Raw genomic sequence first — 23,827 nt, 5'->3', positions numbered from 1 at the left:
AGTTGCCTTACCATTGCAAACAAATCCTTCTGAACAGCTTGCCAAAAAACAGGACTGCCTCTCACTGGCCTTAAAAACTTGTAACCCTCATCATAATTTAAAATCATTTGAAGTGAATCTTTGTTTGTCAGCATTTCTGAGGTAATTTTTCTTTTGTTGCTTGAATCATAGCCTTTCCTCAAAGCAATGGATACATTTGTCATAATTTGATTGAGCTCAGACAAATATTGTCCATAAAAGATGTAATCGAGGTTTTGTGCAAAACGTCCATCTGCATTTAAAATTCTGTTGTTTAAATACCTAGACAGTGTTAATTTCTCAGGTCGTGAATCATGAAATGTGCCTTTTCCTTTTGGGAACAGAACTGGAAAACATTTGGCTTCATTAGTTTCATCCATTAACATTCTCACTGGATTATTGCCTTCTGCTGGTGCAAGTGACATAATACCATCAAAGTGTTGATCTAAAACCTCTTGAGCAATGTCCACTGGCTGCAAACATGAATCCATAAACAAACCATGCTGCTGTCGATCATGAAGTGTTTCATCACTCATCTCATTATCATCATTGTCAATGTTTTGCTCTTCATTAATACGCATATCCTCACAATTGTCCAAATCCATATCATTGTTTTCGGTTTTATCAGTCATTTCCTCTTCTATTTTACTGAGAGGATTAATCCAAGTCTTGTTAAACTCAACATCTGTATACCATTTGTTATTCTCCTTTAAATATGTCAATGCTGTTTTAATTTTATCACAATTAACAAATTTATATTCATAATGCCCTTTATATGTCAGTTTTCTCTTAAGCTTTATTGGTATCATAAAATCATTTTCTGATCTTGGTAAAACATTCACTACTTCTGTAACATTAGATGGAATGCACATGACAGGGCCACATATTCCATTCATTCCTATTAGATGTTGCTCAAGAGAGTTTAAATAGCTCAGTTCAGCGGGAATAGGATCCAAACTTAGATTATTTGCTACACTTTCAGCTGGCAATTTACCTTCACAGATTTTTGTATCACATGTGTGACAAATCCATAAAGATGCAGCAGGACTGTTTTTATAGACACAGTTTTCTCTACAGTCTTTATTACACTCATGCAGATATTTCAGTGTAATACATTTTTCTGCCATACATCCAGCATGGATTGATTTTTGAAGATATTTATTTTTATTGCATTTTTTTACCTGCATTTTAAAGCAGCAACGATGACATACTGAACAAACATATTCAGGACCTGTAGATATTTTTTGTTTAAACTGTTCAATTACATAGTCTATCTCTTTCATTTTTACCTGTGATTCATACTGTCTTGCAGCATTTCTCATTTTTATATTATTGACAAAAGCAATGTCAGTTTTATATTTTTGAACATTGTAATTTATAACCATCTCTTTGTGTGTTTTATTTGAATTATACTTTAAAATGCTCATCTTTTTGACCGACTCTCTGTGTTCTGTATCTTCATTATATTTTTGAATACTCATCTTTTTGACCGACTCTCTATGTTCTGTCTCCTCATTATATTTTTGAATGCTCATCCTTTTTACAGACTCCCTGTGTTCTGTGTTTTCATTATACTTTTGAATACTCAACTGTTTGACAGTGTCTTTATGTGCTTTGTCAGTATGGTACTTTTGGATACTGTATTGTTTTACAGCCTCACAATGCAAATCATTCAATCTGTATTTATCTGTGCTATATTTGCGTATTTTTTCTTGATGCCATTTGTTTTCTTCGTACTTTTTAGTACTACATCTTATTTTTTTTTCTCTTTATAAGTTTCATTCTCATCGTATCTTTCCTTAGTTTCCATTTTTTTCTTTTCTTTAAAATCATGATCACAACCATATCGCAGTCTCTCCTTATAAAGCTTACGTAGCTTTGAGCTAGCTTTTAAATGTATATTATAGGTTGAACCTTGAGAAGATGCTTTACAAAAGCAAGCACGTGTGTTGTTGTTGGTTTTTACACATAGAACCACTTCATAATGACAGCTATTCACATGTTTCAAATAAATTCCCTTGTCTTGACAGCTCTGTCTATTAGAGAAGACATTTGAAGATTTATATTTAAGCCATTTCTCTTGACTGTATGTAAAAATGTCTACACCAATTAAATCACTTGCTGCTTGTATTTCCATCTCTGTCGCCCAAGTTCCAACATATTTCATTCTTGATATGGCCAGAGGTGGAAAGAGTACAAAAATATTCTACTCAAGTAAAAGTACCATTACATTAATGAAATTTTACTTAAGTACAAGTAAAAGTACCAGTCTAAAAAATCCACTCAAGTAAAAGTAAAAAGTAGCTCATTTAAAATTTACTCAGAGTAAAAATTACTTAGTTACATTTTAACCAGTGGGAGGGAGTCAAAAATGGGACAGACCAAGGGTGTCAAACTCAGTTCCTGGAGGGCCACAGTCCTGCACAGTTTAGATTTAACCCTAATTAAACACACCTGATCCAGCTAATCTAATCATTTAGGTTTATTTGAAAACTACATGATATGTGTGCTGGAGCAGGGTTAGGGCTATGGCCCTCCAGGAACTGAGTTTGACACTCCTGGGATAGGTCTATTAATCTCAAACTAGTTGTTTTTAATTAAAGGAATCAGTTATTTAGAATAATAAAACATTTGGGCTGTTATCTGGCAAATCAGTATCAACAAACTCATCTTTTCAATACAGAGGAAATGCAAAAGCTTCATCGGACGTGGCATTTAGATGTATTTACACACTGTTTAGTGCAGGACAAGAATGCATTTAACCTGCAGTTACAAATGCATGAATAATGTTTTGATATGCCAGACATAAAATGTTGAATACTCATTTGAAATTATAAAAACTTAATTATAAAAAAAAAAAAAAATCAAAAGATACTTTAAATGTGAAATTAAAATGGCCAGTATGTGTCAGCAAGTCACTGTTAATAAGCGAGTCATTGCGATTGAACCAAATCATTTAAACGGTTGATTCATTCAGGAACGAAACACTGTCATGTTGCTCAGAGATGCAAAATTTTGCTTTGGTGGCTGTGTTTGGAATAAATTTTTGTTGTAGAAATAGAGCAAAAACAATGGCAATATGGTGTCTAAAACGCAAGTCTCTTAGTTTACTGTCCTGTTGTAAAAAAAAAATATATATATATATCAGTGGCGGCTGCTGGTCTTTCAAAGAGGGGAAGCTCATTTTCGGCCTACATTATAACCCTCTGATGGTCTTCATTTGTAGTGACACTCGGGGTCTTTTTGACCCCAGACAATAACATTTCATTTTGTAATAGTAAAATATTTAAATTTTTTACAAATATAATTTTACTCTGTTCATTTATGTTTTTACTAAACTTTGTACAGTTTTTGGAGGATTTAAATCTTTTACATTTCTATAAATAAATAAATATTTATTTAAATAGGCTTTTTTTTTTTACAAAAAAAGAAAAAAGCATTTCAGGTTAAATTCACTTCATAAAAGACCCAGATTTCTAACTTTCATACATGGGGATACCATGGATAATTTTATACGGTTTAATGTAAGATTTTTGCCCATTTTTGGGGAAATTCAGTTTAAAAATTTTAATAAATCACTTTAACCACTAGATGGCTATAGTGTGTGTGTGTGTGTGTGTGTGTGTGCGCGCGCACATTTTCAATCTGTCTTAGTTACCAATTTAATTTTGTGGTGGTTCTGCATTTTACAAATATCAAGAAATATTGCCGCAGTTTGTCTTTCGAATACACTTGAGAAATCCGCGATCATGGGACTGAGCGTGAAACAGCTTCGCCGACTTCTTATGGTGCAGACCGCTGTCAGTCAAAAGGAGATCGACAGATCCTCCAATCATCACGCGGAAGCCCAGTCTTCATTCACCTCCAGAGACGCTGAGCGTCCGTGGGCGGGACATAATCGCAGCATTTATCCAATGACCGTCTAGCTTCGGAGCACTGAAAAAAACTGTTCAAAGCAGCCCCATCGAAGTCAATGGACGCTCGGCTTCAACAGGGAAATGCACTGTGACGCTACGGGAATGTATGAGAAGAAAATCGAGTCAGCCGACACGTAGCTGATTAACACAATACATAATACACAATAGTACATATTTGACCGTTGGGTTTTTTTTTTACATTAGAGGGGAAGCTGAGCTTCCCTTGCAGTCTTAAAGAAATCCCCACTGATCTCTATATATATATATATATATATGTATGTGTGTGTGTGTGTGTGTGTGATTATGATTTTTAGAGGAAAAGACAGCATTCTTTGTGTGATTTTGATTCTAAATGATTTTGATTGATTTCATTCTAAATGCATTTCAACAGACTGAATCACACAGTGAAAGAACACTCTAAATGCGCGCGTACATCATTAAAACAACAATTATGATATTATCGCAGACAATATATATCGCACACTCCGCACCAATCTTTTTGGCTAATTTGTGCAAAACCTCTTGCTAAAATGTCAAAGCATCATTTTAACCACCAATGCAATGACGCAATTATTTAGCTCACCTCTATGCTTACGTGGGGTTGATGTCTTGTCGAGATTTTATAAACTGCTAGTTTGGTCTCCCTAGGCAAGCACAGCATACACAGCATAATAGAGCATAGTATATGGCCAGGGGTTCACTTCATTTCCTTGAGTTCAACTTCAGAATATGACGGGGTTTCGTTTTCAGCGGTGTCTGCACCACGAACGCCTGTTTTGTCCGTCTGCATCTTTCTTGTGATTTTAGCGGCAGTTTGCCCTCCTGCCCATTATTTACTGACATAGCTTCCAGGGAGCGATTTTTTTTTTTTACTCAGTAATTAATGTGTTTTAAAATGTAGCGAAGTACAATACTTCAAACAAAATATACTTAAGTAAAAGTAAAATTACAGATTAAAAAAAATACTTTAAAAAGTAGAAGTACACAAAAAAGCTACTCAATTACAGTAACGCGAGTAAATGTAATTCGTTACTTTCCACCTCTGTCAAAACCAAGCCACTTTTATGAGGATTGTGGGCTTTCCTGGAGTTGTTGGAGCCACTGATGGAACTTATGTTAAAATTTTGTAAATGTAAATGAGGAGACATACCAACAGAAAACAAAGCATCAGGAATAATTTGTGATAGTTTTACACAATGCAAAGCATTCTTAAAAAAATCCATCTGACTATTAATATTAAAATATTTCAGTGTGTTAATTAAATTATTTTATTGTTGTTACATTAAATTATTGGCGTTGTGCTGATGTGACTTTACATGAGCAGGCTCACTATTGGCTGATTTAGAGCCAGTGCCGCTGCTGGCCAAATTGGTGCCCTAAGCAGGATTGTTGTGCCCCCCTTCCTCAAATAAGATGATGGAAAAAAACATGAATAAATGAATAAATTGTATTATTTACAAATTACAATTGTAGCTCTCAACATTTACCTATGGCTATAACTTAATTATGACTCTTATTTATTTTATAGTCTCAAGCATTCAGAAATCATGTAAAAAGAAATTAAGCAGTTTTACTATGATAAAACCATGGTTTATTTTTGTAATTAGGGTTGTTTTGTTATTACTCTTGCTTCCGGCTTTGCTACCGTTTGGACATTCTAGCTTACTGCTCTGCGCTTTGCTTCTTATTTCTGTACTTTTCTCTGATTTTACTTCAAGATTTTTACTTCAGCAGATCAGCACAGTGCTCAAACAACAGAAAAAAAAAAAAAATTGAAAATGGTTTTGCTATAGAAATATAGATCAGTGAACTCACCTTTATGAGATCATCTAGAAACGCTTAGTAACCAGTTTTAGCTACTTTCAATTAAAGTAGTTGGCAACACTGGTCAGTGTTTATTTTTTTTTCTTTGTATTTTAATGGTTTAAGTGAATGTGGGGTCATTTAAAAAAAAAAAAAAAATCACTTTTGGCCACTGTTGTGTTTGGTGAGGTTAGTGCCACAATATGTAAGACCCTACTTACAGTGTCATCACAGGTGCATTGCTGCATTTTTCAAAATTTCCAGCCAAAAATACATGTAATTACTACATTTCTGCAGGTAGAGCATTGACTTGCTGATTGGAAGAGGTTATTACATTTCTTACTGTGTCAGTTAAAAAAAGGCCTTTTTGATCTTGATAATCAAGTTTGTACCGTTTTATCAACTCCATATTATCATATATTTTCAATAAGTCACATCTTTTCTGGAAAGTGTTCGTCTCCTCATTGCTGCCATCTTGTTACTCCTAGCTAGGTTAGGAGACCTCTTCAGCTCTCTTAAGCCCCTTTCACACTGCACGTCGTAACCGGTAAATTGCCGGAACATCGCGGGTCGCCTTCTGTGTGAAAGCAAACACGTCCCGGGATTGATTCCGGCATTGAACCCGGGTCGGGGACCTAGTAACATTGCCGGGTTCAGTCCCAGGACGAGCGCTGTGTGAACAAAAGCCAGATCTAATGCCGTGTCATAGTGATGACGCACATTATAGCACGACTCTTTTACCGGCTGTTTTGAAGGAAGATCAACGTCCGCTACAAAAAAATATGTGCAAACTGTAATGAAGCAGAGATAAGTTAGTTCCTCACTTTCCGCGCTGACATCGTTCGCCAGCTTCAGTGAAAGTATAACGTGCCTAACGTTTTCGAATCATACATTACACGTCACGCCCTGATGTCACATGTTGTTACTGGATCTTTACGGGTTGTGTGTGAAAGCATGCACATATTTCACTGGCAGTGTGAAAGTGCAAAATCTAGCGACCTGGGAACAATTGCCGGAACACTTTACCCATGTATTTGTTGGAATCGCAGTGTGAAAGGGGCTTTAAATAATTTAGGACCTGACACCTAGCCTTTACACTTAGGAACCTTTATGAATCACTCCTATTCTTAAGTCTAGGAATAAAGTAATTCTTAGAATTTTGACACACTTTACTCTGAACATTCACATTCAGGCTGTAGAGTATTTGCTCTTTTAGCATTCAATAACTAAGTACTAATTAAGTACCTACTCATGGAGTATGAGGTTTCAGACAAAGCCACTCACCTAAGTTAATGGATTTATCTCCTTATAAGCTGGTGATCTAAATCAGTTGTGTAAAATAAGGGAGACATAACACTATAAGTAGAGCTGAGTAGGACTGAAAACCATCAAAAATGTGCTGTTGGAGGAATTCCTTTTAGCAGAGTCAGGAAACATTGATTTAACAGGGTGTTGCCAGCAAACTGTTAAACACAAAGTCCTCCATTTTCCAGAATACAAAAGTGAAAGCTAAAAACCCATTGGGAGCTAATCAGTTCTTATAAAGCCTTGCATTTACTGGAAAAGAAAACTTAAAGTGAAACCTTCCCAGACAGAGTACCTGCTACAGAGGTAATTTCCATTTGAAGTCGTCTAAGTCTCTGAGCTTACATGTCATGAAAACTTTGTTTTGAGACTATGTAGGCACCTATTGTAATCATTTGTCTTCTTATTACATTTACATTAAGTCATTTAGCAGATGCTTTTATCCAAAGCGACATATTGTTGCTCTTTTGTTAGTTTTGATTCTTTCTATTGTCCTCATTTGTAGGTGCAATTGACAAGTTTATATATATATATATATATATATATATATATATATATATATATATAGACATGCACACACACAAAGGAAAAAAATAGAAAGCTAGGTGGGCAGGTCATTCCTCTACACTGGCACTTCTGGTGCGCACCCGGGTTCGATTGACGTCAGAGTTCGGTTCGTTTTGATGATGTGAAGTGGTGGTGTTGGCGCAGTGGATAAAACACATGCCTTTGGTGTGAGAGACCCGGGTTCGACTCCACTGTGAGACACCAATGTGTCCCTGAGCAAGACACTTAACCCCTAGTTGCTCCAGAGGCGTGCAACCTCTGACATAATTAGTAATTGTAAGTTGCTTTGGATAAAAGCGTCAGATAAATGTAAATGTAGATGTGAATGCTGTCTTCAGAGATCGGGTGCGCACCTGCGAACTGTCCACTTAAAAACGGTGGTCTGGGGAACGGTTCATGTGAACTCTGGTATTATTTGCTGCTGATTTGAATGCAGTCGTACCAAATCGCAGAAGTGAACTGCTATTAATGATGTATTATTTGATGAAAATGTATTTTTGTGTGTTTCACTCATGTTCCTGACAAGCATGACTGACGTGCTGCAGAGAGCTGTATATCTGATTTCTGTTTGCCTTCAGTGTTCTTTAGAGCATTTGCAGTACATTCGTAAGACAGACACAAGTGCTGTTATGTACCAAAGCTTTATAAACAAAACGAACGGTTAAAAAAATTGAGCAATCGACCTCGGGTTCGGACCAGACAAGCGAACCAAGTGTGAAAACACCCTTAATGAAAAAGTCCATAAAAGTGATTGGCCTCTTTGAGATGGCACAGTAATTCGTCGTTCAAAGGACACATAACTCTGAAGTAGTTCATTTAAGTAAAAGAGTGAATTTTTTTTTTCATTTTGTCAGAAGGCGGCAAAAACAATATAGAAGAGATGCCTGAAGAGGAGACCAAAGATGAAAATGAAAGGTTGACAAGGCAGAAAGAAATATCAGTGACATGCCCATACATGTTGCTAGGTTCTGTCAGTGGCTGACAGGACAATCTCATATCCCAAATGTCATGCAATAATGTAACAAAAAATTGTTATGCGATTCGACCATGAATGCCATTTGCGTTATGGTACAGGTCCAGGAAAGTATCTATAAAGTCACAGTATTCCGACAATGCTTTTCATACTGTAGCGTATGGACCAGATCATTATAACACATTAATTCTAATCAGGGCCGCTGCTGGCCAAATGGGTGCAGTACGCAGGATTGTATTGTTGTGCCCCCCTTCCTCAAATATGATGATGAAAAAAAAAAAAAAAAACACCTACTATAGGGGTCAATATAGAACTATAATAAAAAACACTGTAAAATAAAAATAAAATAAAAAAGTAAATGAATAAATTGTATTATTTACAAATTACAATTGTAGCTCTCAACATTTACCTATGGCTATAACTTAATTATGACTCAAATTTATTTGATAGTCTCAAGCATCCAGAAATCATGCAAAAGGAAATTAAGCAGTTTTACTATGATAAAACCATGGTTTATTTTTGTTATTAGGGTTGTGATATGCATGTTTTTTGTTGCAGAAATTGTCATCTATAGCAAAAAGGTGGCCGCAAATGAAATATTAAGTGAATATTTGAATTAAATGTTTGGTCAGTAGCCTAAACAAGGATTTGATTGTCCTATAAGTGTAACAGCAGCAATTACATGGCATTTGGCCCCCTTTCCAGGCATTTGTAATAACGTACATAAATTGTTTATTTTGTATTTGCCTACATCAGTGGTTTTCAACCTGTGGGCCGATGGCATTGCAGGTGGGCCGCCAATTACTATTAAAAGAAATAATAATGTTGTTAACATATGTAAAAAAGTCTAAGTCATAACATAACATCATTTCATGTATATATATATCTATAGATATATATATATATATATATATATATATATATATATATCTATTTATATATATATATATATATATATATATATATATATATATATAATTAAATAACAAAAATAAATATTAAACTGTAACTATGCTTCCACTCTTCGAGCTCACTGAATATTATCTTAGATATCTTAGAAAATTTAGCTGCATATGCTACAGAACAACAAATTCAAATGAGTATAAATGGCTGTCAACATGTTTCCTCCTGATTGCTTGCTCCACTGACTGTCTGGATCTGGTTTTCCCATTTTGCAGAGCTGTGCCAGCCCGAGTTATTTTCTGTTCATTGCCAGTTCATTCAGTAAAGACAGTTAACAATCTAGCTTCTGAGTACTTATTAACCCAACAGTAGCGGGGTCAGTTAATTTTTTTGGACTGGGCCGCTCAAACATATGTGTTTGGTTGTGTGGGCCGCTAGTTGAAAAAGGTTGGGAACCACTGGCCTACATTATGTATTTTAACAGTGTTATTATTAACCAAGTCATTTTAACCTGTTGGCCAGCACCCCAACGCTGGCATCCTCAATGCTCCTCAACTCGCACGTGTCAGTGTTTACAAATAGAGGCTATTGTGTCATGTCCGCTGTCTGATCACCCAATTCTTCGGTGTTGTGTGTTTTTGTTTATGTCTGCATTTCGTGTGCACATGGTCTTTTGTTTTGGTTTTGATCGTTCCTCCCTCCCCCTCATTACTAGAGTTTCCGCTTCTAATTGTTTGACTCCACTCACCTGAATTTAATGTCTGTTCATCTCTTGCTCTATTTATTCCCGTCTGTCGCGCCAATCGGTGCCAGATCGTTGTTCGACTACAGCCCATGTGTAGCCATTCTGTCTAGTCCTGTTCTGTCGTGCCATTGTCTGCTGCTACTGGTTTTGTTTTCTATTTTTTTCCCCTCCCTCATTTCCTAGACCGGGCACCTGCATTCCTCAGAAGTGTTTTTGGTTTGCTCCGTTACGGGCTCTCTCGTGTCTTCCTCCCTCCTCCGCTCTCTACGCGGCCATGCCGCCGGGCGCCCCCTGCCGGGTGTTTACGCAAAGACATTGAAGTCTCTTATTTTTCTGTTGGACCTTTTTCCCTTATTTCCCGGCCTGTTTCTGTTCGTTGGAGGGAGTTTTTTCTTTTGGACTTTTTGAATAAATTCTCACACTATAACCTGCATCTGTGTCCAGTTGAGTTCCTTACAGAACGATCTGGCCAAGATGGACACAGCAGGCGCAGATCCTGTCAGAACCGCAGTCACCCAGCAGGGTGTTCTTTTGGGCCAGCACGAAGCCAGATTGACGAACACCACAAGGGAGGTGGAGTTCCTAGCCAACCAAGTGGCTGAGCTGACCACCTGCATCCAAGAGCTGCAACGAGAGGCTGCAAAGGGTGGTGCAGCTCACCATCTTCCTCGCCATGAGCCTGAGCCCAGATGCAATAACCCACCACCCTACGATGGGGACCCCAATTCCTGCCGGGCTTTCTTGTCCCAGTGTTCGCTGGTGTTTGCCTTGCAGCCACGCACATACGCACTTGAGATTTCCAAAGTGGCTTATGTATTGACTCTTCTAACTGGCAAGGCTAGAGACTGGGGAACCACCGTCTGGGAGACTCAAGCTCCCTGTTGCGCCTCTTTTAAGGATTTCCACCAGGAGATGGAGAGGCTATTTGACCGCTCTGCCAGAGGTCAGGAAGCGGCTGTCCAGCTAGCACGGCTCCGTCAGGCGGGTCGCTCAGTGACGGACTACGCGATTCATTTCAAGACTCTGGCAGCGACCTGCGATTGGAATGAGGAGGCCTGTCGAGCTATGTTCCGTGCAGGGCTAGAGGATGACATCCAGGATGAGCTGGCCACTCAGGACTTGCCACGTGACTTTGATGATTTTGTTAATATGGCATTGCGGATCGAGGGTCGCCTTCGCCGTAAGCCCTGGCAGTTCGTCCACCCTTGAGGACTGAGGAGTCGTCACCTGTTTCCCCCACAGAAACCACTGAGCCTGAGCCTATGCAGGTGGGGCGCCCTCGGCTCACTCCTCAACAGAAGCAGCAACGCTTCGCCCTAGGGCTGTGTCTGTATTGTGCCAAATCCGGTCACTTCACAGCAGGCTGTCCGTTAAAAGTCAAGGCTCACCAGTAAAGAGGGGGATCCTGGTGAGCGCTACCCCTTTATTGCATCTCCCCTCCTCTCGCACTCTCCTTCCTGTCTCAATTCAGTTTGGTGATGTCTCTAACTCCTGTGCAGCACTGGTTGACTCGGGAGCTGAGGGCAACATTATGGATCTCTCTCTAGCCACCCGTTGGGGGATTCCTGTCATTCCTCTTCCTGAACCTATTCCAATCCGTTCATTGAATGGCACTTTGATCACCACTGCCTCCTATGCTACTCCTCCTGTCAATCTAATAGTCTTGGGCAATCACCGTGAGGTGACCATGCTGTACCTTCTTGAATCCCCGAGTGCTCCCATAGTCCTGGGGCACCCGTGGTTGGTGCAACATGGCCCTCACGTGGATTGGTCCAGCAACTCTGTCTCGTCTTGGAGTAAGTTTTGTCTTGCGTCTTGTTTGGGTGCTGCCTCTTTTCCTGTGTCTGTGTGTCCTGTCTTGCAGGTGGAGGCTGCTGATTTGAAGGGGGTCCCGGTGGAGTACCACGACCTGTGCCAGGTGTTTAGTAAGTCCCAGGCCACCTCGTTACCTCCACATCGCCCTTATGATTTTGCCATTGAGCTCCTCCCAGGCACTTCTCCGCCCAAGGGTCACTTGTTTTCCCTTTCAGGTCCTGAAAGAGAGGCCATGGACAAATACATTAACCCTCTCAAGTCGATTAACGCGGATACGCGTTTTGAGTCATTTTCTCCTGATAACCCCGAAAAGAACTTAAATTAGACTTTCAGTTTTAATCGTACAGATAAGAGCAATACATCAATCGAATCTGTAAAGGGTCTACTTTTTTTTGGATACAGACATAATAACAACAAAACTTTGTGCACTTATAAAATAAAGATAACAAACAAGGTGCGTTGTCTGCAGCCTTTGTCTGCGCTGATCTTCTTTTACAAACACGTCATTTAAATGAACTGTAACTCCGTGAATACTCAACGAAAATACATGAGAGAGATACCTATAGAAAGCTTGACATGTCTATTTTTAAACTAAACAAGTGCCGCCGAAAACAGATATTCTGTGATAAAGTAATCCATATGAAAACAACGCGATGTCTGTTTTTCATGTCTCCCTTCATTATATCTAATGTGACCATGCCCCCGCGCTGAACGTGCTATTCAGATTCAAACTTAAGTGCGCGGCTTGAATACGCCCATAACAGAAGAAAAAGCAGCGAGACTGTTCAAGTTTTTTTTATTTTACTGTTTGCTTCGCGATGAGAGGAATAACACATAATTCACCCCAAAAAGATGTGATGTGGTTGAGGATTTGAGAAATGGATTTCCTCAGAAAAAAAGAATGAAGCACTTTATTCAGCAGAGATCATAAACATGAGTAAGTCTCTTTTTATTTATTTATATACTTGTACTAGTTTTCACATAACGTGTAAACGTTTTACTAGTTAGACTTTCTCCAAACTATAATTCCTGACTAAATGTATAATCAAGTGAAACATTATGAAGTTTCAATAACAATATACAACACTATACCCTTCAAAAGCTTGATGTAAATAATATAAATGTCACAAATAGATAACTGTAACAAATGTAAAAACAATGCTTTTCTTTCAATTTATTCCCCCTAAAAACCCAGAAAAATATTCTCAGCTCTTTTCAACATTAATAATAATGATGATAATAATAACAACAAATTTTTTTTTTTTTTTTTTTTTGTAGAAAATAAGATTGTTAAAAGGATTTCTGAAGGATTGTGTGACTGGAGTAAGCATGCCAAGCAATTTGTTTGAAAGTCAGCTTTGATTGTTTCTAATAAACTGTTTAACTGCTCCCCCAAGTGGATATTAAATTATGTTGTGGGATAATTAAATATATTCTTAATAAACTACAAACATTAAATTATATAGATTTATTTTGTTCTCACATTCTCTCTTGTAACTCCTCACTCACAGTGGCACAGATGACTGAAAGGCTCATTATGCAGCTCATTATGCAGGCCTTTGTCTTCTCAGGTGTAAATCACAATGATATTCATGGTAGTTGACGCCTACTCGCATATGACTTTTACCAACAAAAAGTGTCTTAGAAAATTTAAATCAATATATTGTTTTCTGTGAGTGAGTAAACAAGATGATTTTCACATCATTTAGAAAGAAAAATTCTAGGCTACAAGCTCCAGTTCTCAAAAATCCCGGGAACCATTGTTATTTATGTGTTTTTTTGCCTTATTCAAGCGTTTTAACATTTTTAGTTTTTCACTAACCACGCATAATATTTTTTTTCTCAAAAACACAATCATGTACATACATGCATTTCACATATTATTACAGCCCAGTTTGTGCTGATTACAGTGAGATTAGTCTTTACCCATTTAGATATTTATAAGAAACTGAAAAAAGCACAAATGTCAGGGCATGACAAAACTTCTCCAGGCTCCAAAAATACCCTTAGACTCCAGAGGGTTAATGAATCCCTCAAAGCCGGTCTCATCTGACCCTCTTCATCTCCTGCAGGTGCTGGGTTCCTCTTTGTCAAGAAAAAGGACGGCTCCTTGCGTCCTTGTATAGATTACCGAGGCCTGAATGACATCACTATTAAGAACAGGTACCCCTTGCCTCTTATGTCGTCTGCCTTTGAGCTATTGCAGGGAGCCAAGGTCTTCACCAAGCTAGATCTTCGGAATGCCTATCACCTGAAGTGCGTCTTCCATGCCCAGTTGGTTCCGTTCCTGGGGTTCGTTGTTTCTGCGGGGGAGATCAAAGCGGACCCCTGTAAGGTAAGGGCCATTGCCAAATGGCCAGCTCCTGACTCTCGTAAAGCTCTGCAGCGGTTCCTGGGGTTTGCCAACTTCTATCGGCGGTTCATCCGGAACTTTGGTCAGATTGCTGCACCTTTAACGGCACTCACCTCTCCCAAGGTACCGTTCAAGTGGAATACTGGGGCACAGGAGGCCTTTGATAAATTAAAGTCCCGTTTTATCTCTGCTCCTGTCTTGTTTATTCCAGACACTGAACGTCAATTCATTGTTGAGGTGGATGCCTCAGATGTCGGTGTGGGCGCGGTCCAATCTCAGCGGTCACACGAGGATGGTAAGGTGCATCCCTGTGCCTTTTTCTCCCACCGCCTGAGTCCCCAGAACGGAATTACGACATAGGTAATCGTGAGTTGTTGATGGTCAGGCTGGCACTGGTTGGAGGGCGCAGCTCGGCCCTTCCTGGTCTGGACGGATCATAAGAACCTCGAGTACATCCGTTCGGCCAGGAGGCTGAGCTCCCGACAGGCTCGCTGGGCCCTCTTCTTGGGTCGGTTCAATTACAGGCCCGGGTCCAAGAATGTCAAGCCCGATGTGCTCTCTCTTCTCTTTGAGGCTCCTGAGGGGAAGAAGTCAGTAGACACCATCTTGCCCAAAGGGGTGGTGGTGGCATCCCTCTCTTGGGACATCGAGACGAGTAGAGGAGGCCCTACTTAAGGGTCCTGTGCCGAAGGGGGGTCCATCGGGTAATATGTTTGTTCCCACCAAGTTGCGCTCTGAAGTGATCCAGTGGGGTCACTCGTCCAGGCTAGTCTGTCATCCAGGAGTCCGGAGGTCGCTGGCTGCCATCCGTTAGCGATTCTGGTGGCCATCCATGGCCAAGGATGTCAGGCAGTTTGTGGCTGCCTGCTCGGTGTGCGCTCAGAACAAGACTTCCAATGCGCCTCCCAGTGGTCTGCTCCACCCGTTGCCCATCCCTTCTCGCCCCTGGTCACATTTGGCCCTTGATTTTGTCACTGGCCTCCCGGAATCCATAGGTAACACCATCATTCTTACGGTGGTGGGCCGTTTCTCTAAGGCGGCCCATTTCATTCCCATTCCCAAGCTCCCCTCAGCCAAAGACACTGCACAGGTGATGGTTGATCACGTATTCCGGATTCATGGTCTTCCGGTCGATGTGGTCTCTGACAGGGGTTCCCAGTTTGTCTCTCGGTTTTGGAGGGAGTTCTGTCGGCAGATCAGGGCCTCTACGAGTCTGTCATCAGGTTTCCATCCCCAGACCAACGGGCAGTCCGAGCGGGCAAACCAGGATTTGGAACGCACTCTTCGCTGCCTGGCATCCCACAATCCCAGCTCCTAGTGTCAACAGCTGTCCTGGGTAGAATACGCCCATAACTCACTTCCGGCTTCTGCCACAGGTATGTCCCCATTCCAGTGTTCTGTTGGTTATCAACCTCCCTTGTTTCCCACACAGGAACCCGAAGCTGCGGTCCCGTCTGCTTTGGCTTTTGTCCGACAGTGTCGACGCACCTGGAAGAAAGCTAAGGCGGCCTTGGCCCAGGCTAATAGGCAGACCAAAGCAGCGGCCAATCGTCACCGGACTCCTGCACCCCGCTATATGTGTGGTCAAAGGGTATGGCTTTCCACCAAGGACCTGCCTCTCAGGGTAGCCTCACGTAAGTTGGCACCCAGGTTCATTGGCCCATACCGGATCACCAAGGTCCTGAGTCCGGCAGCGGTGCAGCTCAAGCTCCCTACCACGCTTGGTCGGGTGCACCCTGTTTTCCATGTTTCCAGGGTTAAACCTGTGTTCCATTCCCATCTTGTTCCATCAGCCCCAACCCCCCCCTCCCCCCCATCTAGTGGATGGCTCCCCGGTCTATACGGTGCGGAAGTTGCTAGATGTCCGACATAGGGGTCGGGGCTTTCAATATCTTGTGGACTGGGGGGGCTATGGTCCAGAGGAGAGGAGTTGGGTCCTGGCCAGGGACATCTTGGATCGGACACTGGTCGAGGACTTCTACCGGTGACGAGGTGAGCCCCTTGCTGCGGCACCTGGTGGCGTCCGTCAGAGGGGGAGTACTCTCATGTCCGCTTGTCTGATCTCCCAGTTCTTCGGTGTGTGTGTGTTTTTGTTTATGTCTGCATTTCGTGTGCACATGGTGTTTTGTTTTGGTTTTGATTGTCCGTCTCGCACCTATCTGTGGCGTTCCTCCCTCCCCCTCATTACTACAGTTTCCGCTTCTAATTGTTTGACTCCACTCACCTGAATTCAATGTCTGTTCATCTCTTGCTCTATTTATTCCCGTCTGTCGCGCCAATCGGTGCCAGATCGTTGTTTGACTACAGCCCATGTGTAGCCATTCTGTCTAGTCCTGTTCTGTCGTGCCATTGTCTGCTGCTACTGGTTTTGTTTTGTTTTCTATTTTTTCCCCTCCCTCATTTCCTAGACTGGGCACCTGCATTCCTCAGAAGTGTTTTTGGTTCGCTCCGTTACGGGCTCTCTCGTGTCTTCCTCCCTCCTCCGCTCTCTATGCGGCCGCGCCGTTGGGCGCCCCCTGCCGGGTGTTTACGCAAGCACATTGAAGTCTCTTATTTTTCTGTTGGACCTTTTTCCCTTATTTCCCGGCCTGTTTCTGTTTGTTGGAGGGAGTTTTTTCTTTTTGAATAAATTCTCACACTATAACCTGCATCTGTGTCCAGTTGTGTTCCTGACATATTGATGGCTTAGGTCTGTTTTTATAGCAACAACAAAAAAATATTACAGTATATTAATAGTTCTTTGTAAATTATTATTTGAAGTAACAAAACCATGGTTAATTTGCAGTTACCATGGCTACAAGAACGATGATCTGTGGTGTTATTGTTAAAACCATGGGTAATTTTCGTAAGGGAACCTGAAAAAAAAAAAAAAAACTTTCACAGGATTGTGCCTGAAAGTGATAAACGGGCCTTGTTTTTACCTAAATGATTTATAATTTATTTTAGCATAGATTTACAGTTTATTTTAATAAATATCAAACATTCAATTCAATTGTGCATTATAGCTGACACCTAGATGAACAATTAGAGTTGTTTTTATGACTGTTAGTCATTCTCCTCAAATGCTACTGACGTTAGAAAAGTGTATACCAATATCGCAAGTAACTTTAGAGACAGTCCCTAGATTTGAGACTCTCGAACGTCCAACGTCAAGCCAACTTTATGCCGTTTTTTTTTTTTTTTTTTACTTTCTTTAGTCTTCTTTTCTCTGCGCCGGATTGCTGATGTCCTTTACCCGGGCATAGATGTCCATCCATCAATTATGAACATTCAGCCGCAAACATGAGGTGCGAGCGGTCGCGAGTAGGGATGGGAGAATTATATTAACAATATAATATAGATAACATATCAAATGTTGAAAGTGAGACATTTTGAAATGTCATGCCAAATATTGACTCATTTTGGATTTCATGAGAGCTACACATTCCAAAGAAGTTGTGAGAGGTAGCAATAAGAGGCCGGAAAAGTTAAATGTACATATAAGGAACAGCTGGAAGATTAATTCGCAACTTATTAGGTCAATTGGCAACATGATTGGGTATAAAAAGAGCCTCTCAGAGTGGCAGTGTCTCTCAGAAGTCAAGATGGCCAGATGATCACCAATCCCTTTAATGCTGCAGCGAAAAATAGTAGAGCAATATCAGAAAGGAGTTTCTCAGAGAAAAATTGCAAATAGTTTTAAAAAGTTATCATTATCTACAGTGCATAATATCATCCAAAGATTCAGAGAATCTGGAACAATCTCTGTGCGTAAGGGTCAAGGCCGGAAAACCTTACTGGATCCCCGTGATCTTCAGGCCCTTAGACGGCACTGCATCACATACAGGAATGCTACTGTAATGGATATCACAACATGGGCTCAAGAATACTTCCAGAAAACATTGTTGGTGAACACAATCCACAGTGCCATTCACTGTTGCCGGCTAAATTACAGCAGGCTCATTTAAAATGGACTGTGGCAAAGTGGAAAACTGTTCTGTGGTCAGACGAATCAAAATTTGAAGTTCTTTTTGGAAAACTGAGACGCCATGTCATCCGGACTAAAGAGGACAAGGACTATCCCTATCCCTTCGGATGCTGATGCCATAGTCTAAGTTGTTATCAGCGCTTAGTTCAGAAGCCTGCATCTCTGATGGTATGAGGTTGCATGAGTGCGTGTGGCATGGGCAGCTTACACATCTGGAAAGGCACCATCAATGATGAAAGGTATATGCAAGTTCTATATATATTTTTTAACAAAGCATGAACACACGTTAGACCTCAACACATAAACACAACCATGTCTAGAAAAAAAAAAGAAAAAAAAACGGTAAACCACCCCTTTAAATAGACAAATTAATAACTTACTCATAATTGCTCTGACTTTTTCTGGATCTAGGCCATCATCTCTCTCTGCTCTGGATGTTGTCTTGGATTTTCCCCCTAAATACTGAACAATAATTCTTCAATTCCCTTAATGTTTGCCTACAAAAACACCTCAGGTTCTGCACCTCTTTACCTAAATTCATTACTTCAGACTTATGTGCCTCTATAAGCTTGCATTCTGGAAGTGAACGTCGCATGAGGCACAAAATCCCTTTCATAGGCTTTTATATTAACTGTTCCCTCCTGGTGGAATGACCTGCCTAACTCAATCCTAGCAGCTGAGTCCATAGCCATCTTCAAGAAACAGCTAAAAACATCTCCTCACGGGTTGAGGAGAGGAAGGTGGCTGATAGACCATGGTGGAGGATTTGCTGCTCAAAAGATCCTGAGCTTATTGACAAACATCTGATCTTACTTAAACAGAAGTGAAAGTGAACAACGAGCACTCATTCAAGAGATTTAAATACTCTGCATATTGATAGATGCACCCTGATGCATGAAAATTATGAAATATTAGAATGCTTGCTGGAGTTGGCGGGACTGGACACAAAAATCACAGGAACAGGCAATAATGGTCAGGAATTCAGTGGGAGCAGGATTAAGAAAACAGTCCCTTGCAGTGCACAAAAACAAAAATGCAAACATTCATTGGCAACTCTAGAAACTAAAAGCTGATTCCCCAACATTTTGGGTGTTTCAAAAAAAAATCGGCTGGAGGCATTTTTTCTGTTTCACCAATTTCGGAGATGATCACCTCCACGTGATTAGCGGGAGCTCAGTGCTCATGTATCCAAGAGCAGCCTCACCTCGGCTAGACCTTCTGATATGTGCCGCTGGCTCTGATGCCTCTTTAGTGGTTAAGCATAAAATATAATTCATTTTGTGTAAATTTAACAGGCAATCTTTTTCTTTTCATTCAACTGATCTATATGTTAAAATGAAAATAAAAAGGAAATTGATATAATATTTCGTTTCATTGCAATGTAGGCTGTACAGGTCCTTCTCAAAAAATTAGCATATTGTGATAAAGTTCATTATTTTCCATAATGTAATGATAAATATTATACTTTCATATATTTTAGATTCATTGCACACCAACTGAAACCAACTTTTATTGTTTTAATACTGATGATTTTGGCATACAGCTCATGAAAACTCAAAATTCCTATCTCAAAAAATTAGCATATCATGAAAAGGTTCTCTAAACAAGCTATTAACCTAATCATCTGAATCAACTAATTAACTCTAAACACCTGCAAAAGATTCCTGAGGCTTTTAAAAGCTCCCAGCCTGGTTCATTACTCAAAACCGCAATCATGGGTAAGACTGCTGACCAGAAGGCCATCATTGACACCCTCAAGCGAGAGGGTAAGACACAGAAAGAAATTTCTGAACGAATAGGCTGTTCCCAGAGTGCTGTATTAAGGCACCTCAGTGGGAAGTCTGTGGGAGGGAAAAAGTATGGCAAAAAACGCTGTACAACGAGAAGAGGTGACCGGACCCTGAGGAAGATTGTGGAGAAGGACCGATTCCAGACCTTGGGGGACCTGCGGAAGCAGTGGACTGAGTCTGGAGTAGAAACATCCAGAGCCACCGTGCACAAGCGTGTGCAGGAAATGGGCTACAGGTGCCGCATTCCCCAGGTCAAGCCACTTTTGAACCAGAAACAGTGGCAGAAGCGCTTGACCTGGGCTACAGAGAAGCAGCACTGGACTTTTGGACAAATGTTGCATGTCATTCGGAAATCAAGGTGCCAGAGTCTGGAGGAAGACTGGGGAGAAGGAAATGCCAAAATACCTGAAGTCCAGTGTCAAGTACCCACAGTCAGTGATGGTCTGGGGTGCCATGTCAGCTGCTGGTGTGTGTCCACTGTGTTTTATCAAGGGCAGGGTCAATGCAGCTAGCTATCAGGAGATTTTGGAGCACTTCATGCTTCCATCTGCTGAAAAGCTTTATGGAGATGAAGATTTCGTTTTTCAGCACGACCTGGCACCTGCTCACAGTGCCAAAACCACTGGTAAATGGTTTACTGACCATGGTATTACTGTGCTCAATTGGCCTGCCAACTCTCCTGACCTGAACTCCATAGAGAATCTGTGGGATATTGTGAAGAGAAAGTTGAGAGACGCAAGACCCAACACTCTGGATGAGCTCAAGGCCACTATCGAAGCATCCTGGGCCTCCATAACACCTCAGCAGTGCCACAGGCTGATTGCCTCCATGCCACGCCGCACTGAAGCAGTCATTTCTGCAAAAGGATTCCCGACCAATAATTGAGTGCATAACTGAACATAATTATTTGAAGGTTGACTTTTTTTGTATTAAACAGGCATTTTGGGTTTTCATGAGCTGTATGCCAAAATCATCAGTATTAAAACAATAAAAGACCTGAAATATTTCAGTTGGTGTGCAATGAATCTAAAATATATGAAAGTTTAATTTTAATCATTACATTATGGAAAATAATGAACTTTATCACAATATGCTAATTTTTTGAGAAGGACCTGTATATATATCCTACACATTTCCCTGAATGAAGTCCATTTCTGCAGCTAATATTAGGTTTAAATGAAAACGAAAGGAGTCAGTGGTATTTGATATCATTGCCTATTTCGTCTTATTGGAAATATACAGTGAGGAAAATTGCGTTAGCCAAGGCGAGCTGATGGATGTTAACAAGTACGCTGCTGTTTACAGAATCACCGGACTTGCGTCGTTTTGTGCGCGGGAGATCAAACTCCCGAGTCGAACTCGCAAATTCCGAAGTACCGAGGATGCAAATCCGAAATTTGCACACTTTTTAATGAGAAACACGCACAGGCTGGCAAATAAATGCCATTTAAAAAAAATAATTAAAAAAAGAATTATTAATGCATTATTCTCCACGCATAGAGCGATCTGAACCCTAAATATGTTTGGTCAAAAAATCTGGTATTGTCCACTTTCAAGGCATGATATAATTCAATATAATTAAAATATTAACAATGGTTGTTATAAATGTAATGTGAATCTTTTACATTCACAATGCTCATTTTGATCTTGGTGGTGAAGTGTGCAGAAAATTCTGCTGGACTGAAATGTAGTCTTTGGTGAACAGTTTTCAAGAGTTCAAATAAGATCGGTCAAAATAAGATTCAGTCGTGTGTGAGGTTTCCACAAGCAACAAAGTCTACTTGAACAAACACTTTACTACATTTAAAGTTTAGAAAATCTTACTTATAAATCCCACCTTCACCACCAGAGGTGGAAAGAGTACAAAAATATTCTACTCAAGTAAAAGTACCATTACATTAATGAAATTTTACTTAAGTACAAGTAAAAGTACCAGTCTAAAAAATCCACTCAAGTAAAAGTAAAAAGTAGCTCATTTAAAATTTACTCAGAGTAAAAATTACTTAGTTACATTTTAACCAGTGGGAGGGAGTCAAAAATGGGACAGACCAAGGGTGTCAAACTCAGTTCCTGGAGGGCCACAGTCCTGCACAGTTTAGATTTAACCCTAATTAAACACACCTGATCCAGCTAATCTAATCATTTAGGTTTATTTGAAAACTACATGATATGTGTGCTGGAGCAGGGTTAGGGCTATGGCCCTCCAGGAACTGAGTTTGACACTCCTGGGATAGGTCTATTAATCTCAAACTAGTTGTTTTTAATTAAAGGAATCAGTTATTTAGAATAATAAAACATTTGGGCTGTTATCTGGCAAATCAGTATCAACAAACTCATCTTTTCAATACAGAGGAAATGCAAAAGCTTCATCGGACGTGGCATTTAGATGTATTACACTGTTTAGTGCAGGACAAGAATGCATTTAACCTGCAGTTACAAATGCATGAATAATGTTTTGATATGCCAGACATAAAATGTTGAATACTCATTTGAAATTATAAAAACTTAATTATAAAAAAAAAAAAAAAATCAAAAGATACTTTAAATGTGAAATTAAAATGGCCAGTATGTGTCAGCAAGTCACTGTTAATAAGTGAGTCATTGCGATTGAACCAAATCATTTAAACGGTTGATTCATTCAGGAACGAAACACTGTCATGTTGCTCAGAGATGCAAAATTTTGCTTTGGTGGCTGTGTTTGGAATAAATTTTTGTTGTAGAAATAGAGCAAAAACCGGCAATATGGTGTCTAAAACGCAAGTCTCTTAGTTTACTGTCCTGTTGTAAAAAAAAAAAAAAAAAAAAAAAATATATATATATATATATATATATTAGTGGCGGCTGCTGGTCTTTCAAAGAGGGGAAGCTCATTTTCGGCCTACATTATAACCCTCTGATGGTCTTCATTTGTAGTGACACTCGGGGTCTTTTTGACCCCAGACAATAACATTTCATTTTGTAATAGTAAAATATTTAAATTTTTTACAAATATAATTTTACTCTGTTCATTTATGTTTTTACTAAACTTTGTACAGTTTTTGGAGGATTTAAATCTTTTACATTTCTATAAATAAATAAATATTTATTTAAATAGGCTTTTTTTTTTTTACAAAAAAAGAAAAAAGCATTTCAGGTTAAATTCACTTCATAAAAGACCCAGATTTCTAACTTTCATACATGGGGATACCATGGATAATTTTATAAGGTTTAATGTAAGATTTTTGCCCATTTTTGGGGAAATTCAGTTTAAAAATTTTAATAAATCACTTTAACCACTAGATGGCTATAGTGTGTGTGTGTGTGTGTGCGCGCGCACATTTCTTCATTTCTTCAATCTGTCTTAGTTACCAATTTAATTTTGTGGTGGTTCTGCATTTTACAAATATCAAGAAATATTGCCGCAGTTTGTCTTTCGAATACACTTGAGAAATCCGCGATCATGGGACTGAGCGTGAAACAGCTTCGCCGACTTCTTATGGTGCAGACCGCTGTCAGTCAAAAGGAGATCGACAGATCCTCCAATCATCACGCGGAAGCCCAGTCTTCATTCACCTCCAGAGACGCTGAGCGTCCGTGGGCGGGACATAATCGCAGCATTTATCCAATGACCGTCTAGCTTCGGAGCACTGAAAAAAACTGTTCAAAGCAGCCCCATCGAAGTCAATGGACGC

General features: G+C 39.9%; 1 protein-coding gene across 1 annotated transcript; it reads left to right on the top strand.

Annotated features, from left to right (window-relative positions):
* The first annotated feature begins 11,982 nt into the window (after positions 1-11,982).
* On the top strand, positions 11,983-16,272 carry LOC132105993 (uncharacterized). The gene is made up of 5 exons (XM_059511574.1): positions 11,983-12,027; positions 12,096-12,149; positions 14,253-14,522; positions 14,611-14,694; positions 15,832-16,272. Exons 1-5 carry the CDS (start codon positions 11,983-11,985, stop codon positions 16,270-16,272), a joined length of 894 nt encoding a protein of 297 aa, XP_059367557.1.
* Positions 16,273-23,827: the final 7,555 nt, after the last annotated feature.

This window comes from Carassius carassius, chromosome 26 (genome assembly GCF_963082965.1).
Source record: "Carassius carassius chromosome 26, fCarCar2.1, whole genome shotgun sequence".
In the NCBI taxonomy this organism is placed as follows: Eukaryota; Metazoa; Chordata; class Actinopteri; order Cypriniformes; family Cyprinidae; genus Carassius; species Carassius carassius.
This window is presented reverse-complemented; position numbering and strand designations above follow the sequence as displayed.

Bases quoted from the DNA above. Each gene is read 5' to 3' on its own strand.
- LOC132105993 (XM_059511574.1), top strand. From the start codon at position 11,983: ATGGCCCTCACGTGGATTGGTCCAGCAACTCTGTCTCGTCTTGGA. The intron at 14,523-14,610 runs GTACCGTTCAAG...TGTTTATTCCAG, and splicing joins CGGCACTCACCTCTCCCAAG to ACACTGAACGTCAATTCATT. The intron at 14,695-15,831 runs GTAAGGTGCATC...TTTCCCACACAG, and splicing joins TCAGCGGTCACACGAGGATG to GAACCCGAAGCTGCGGTCCC.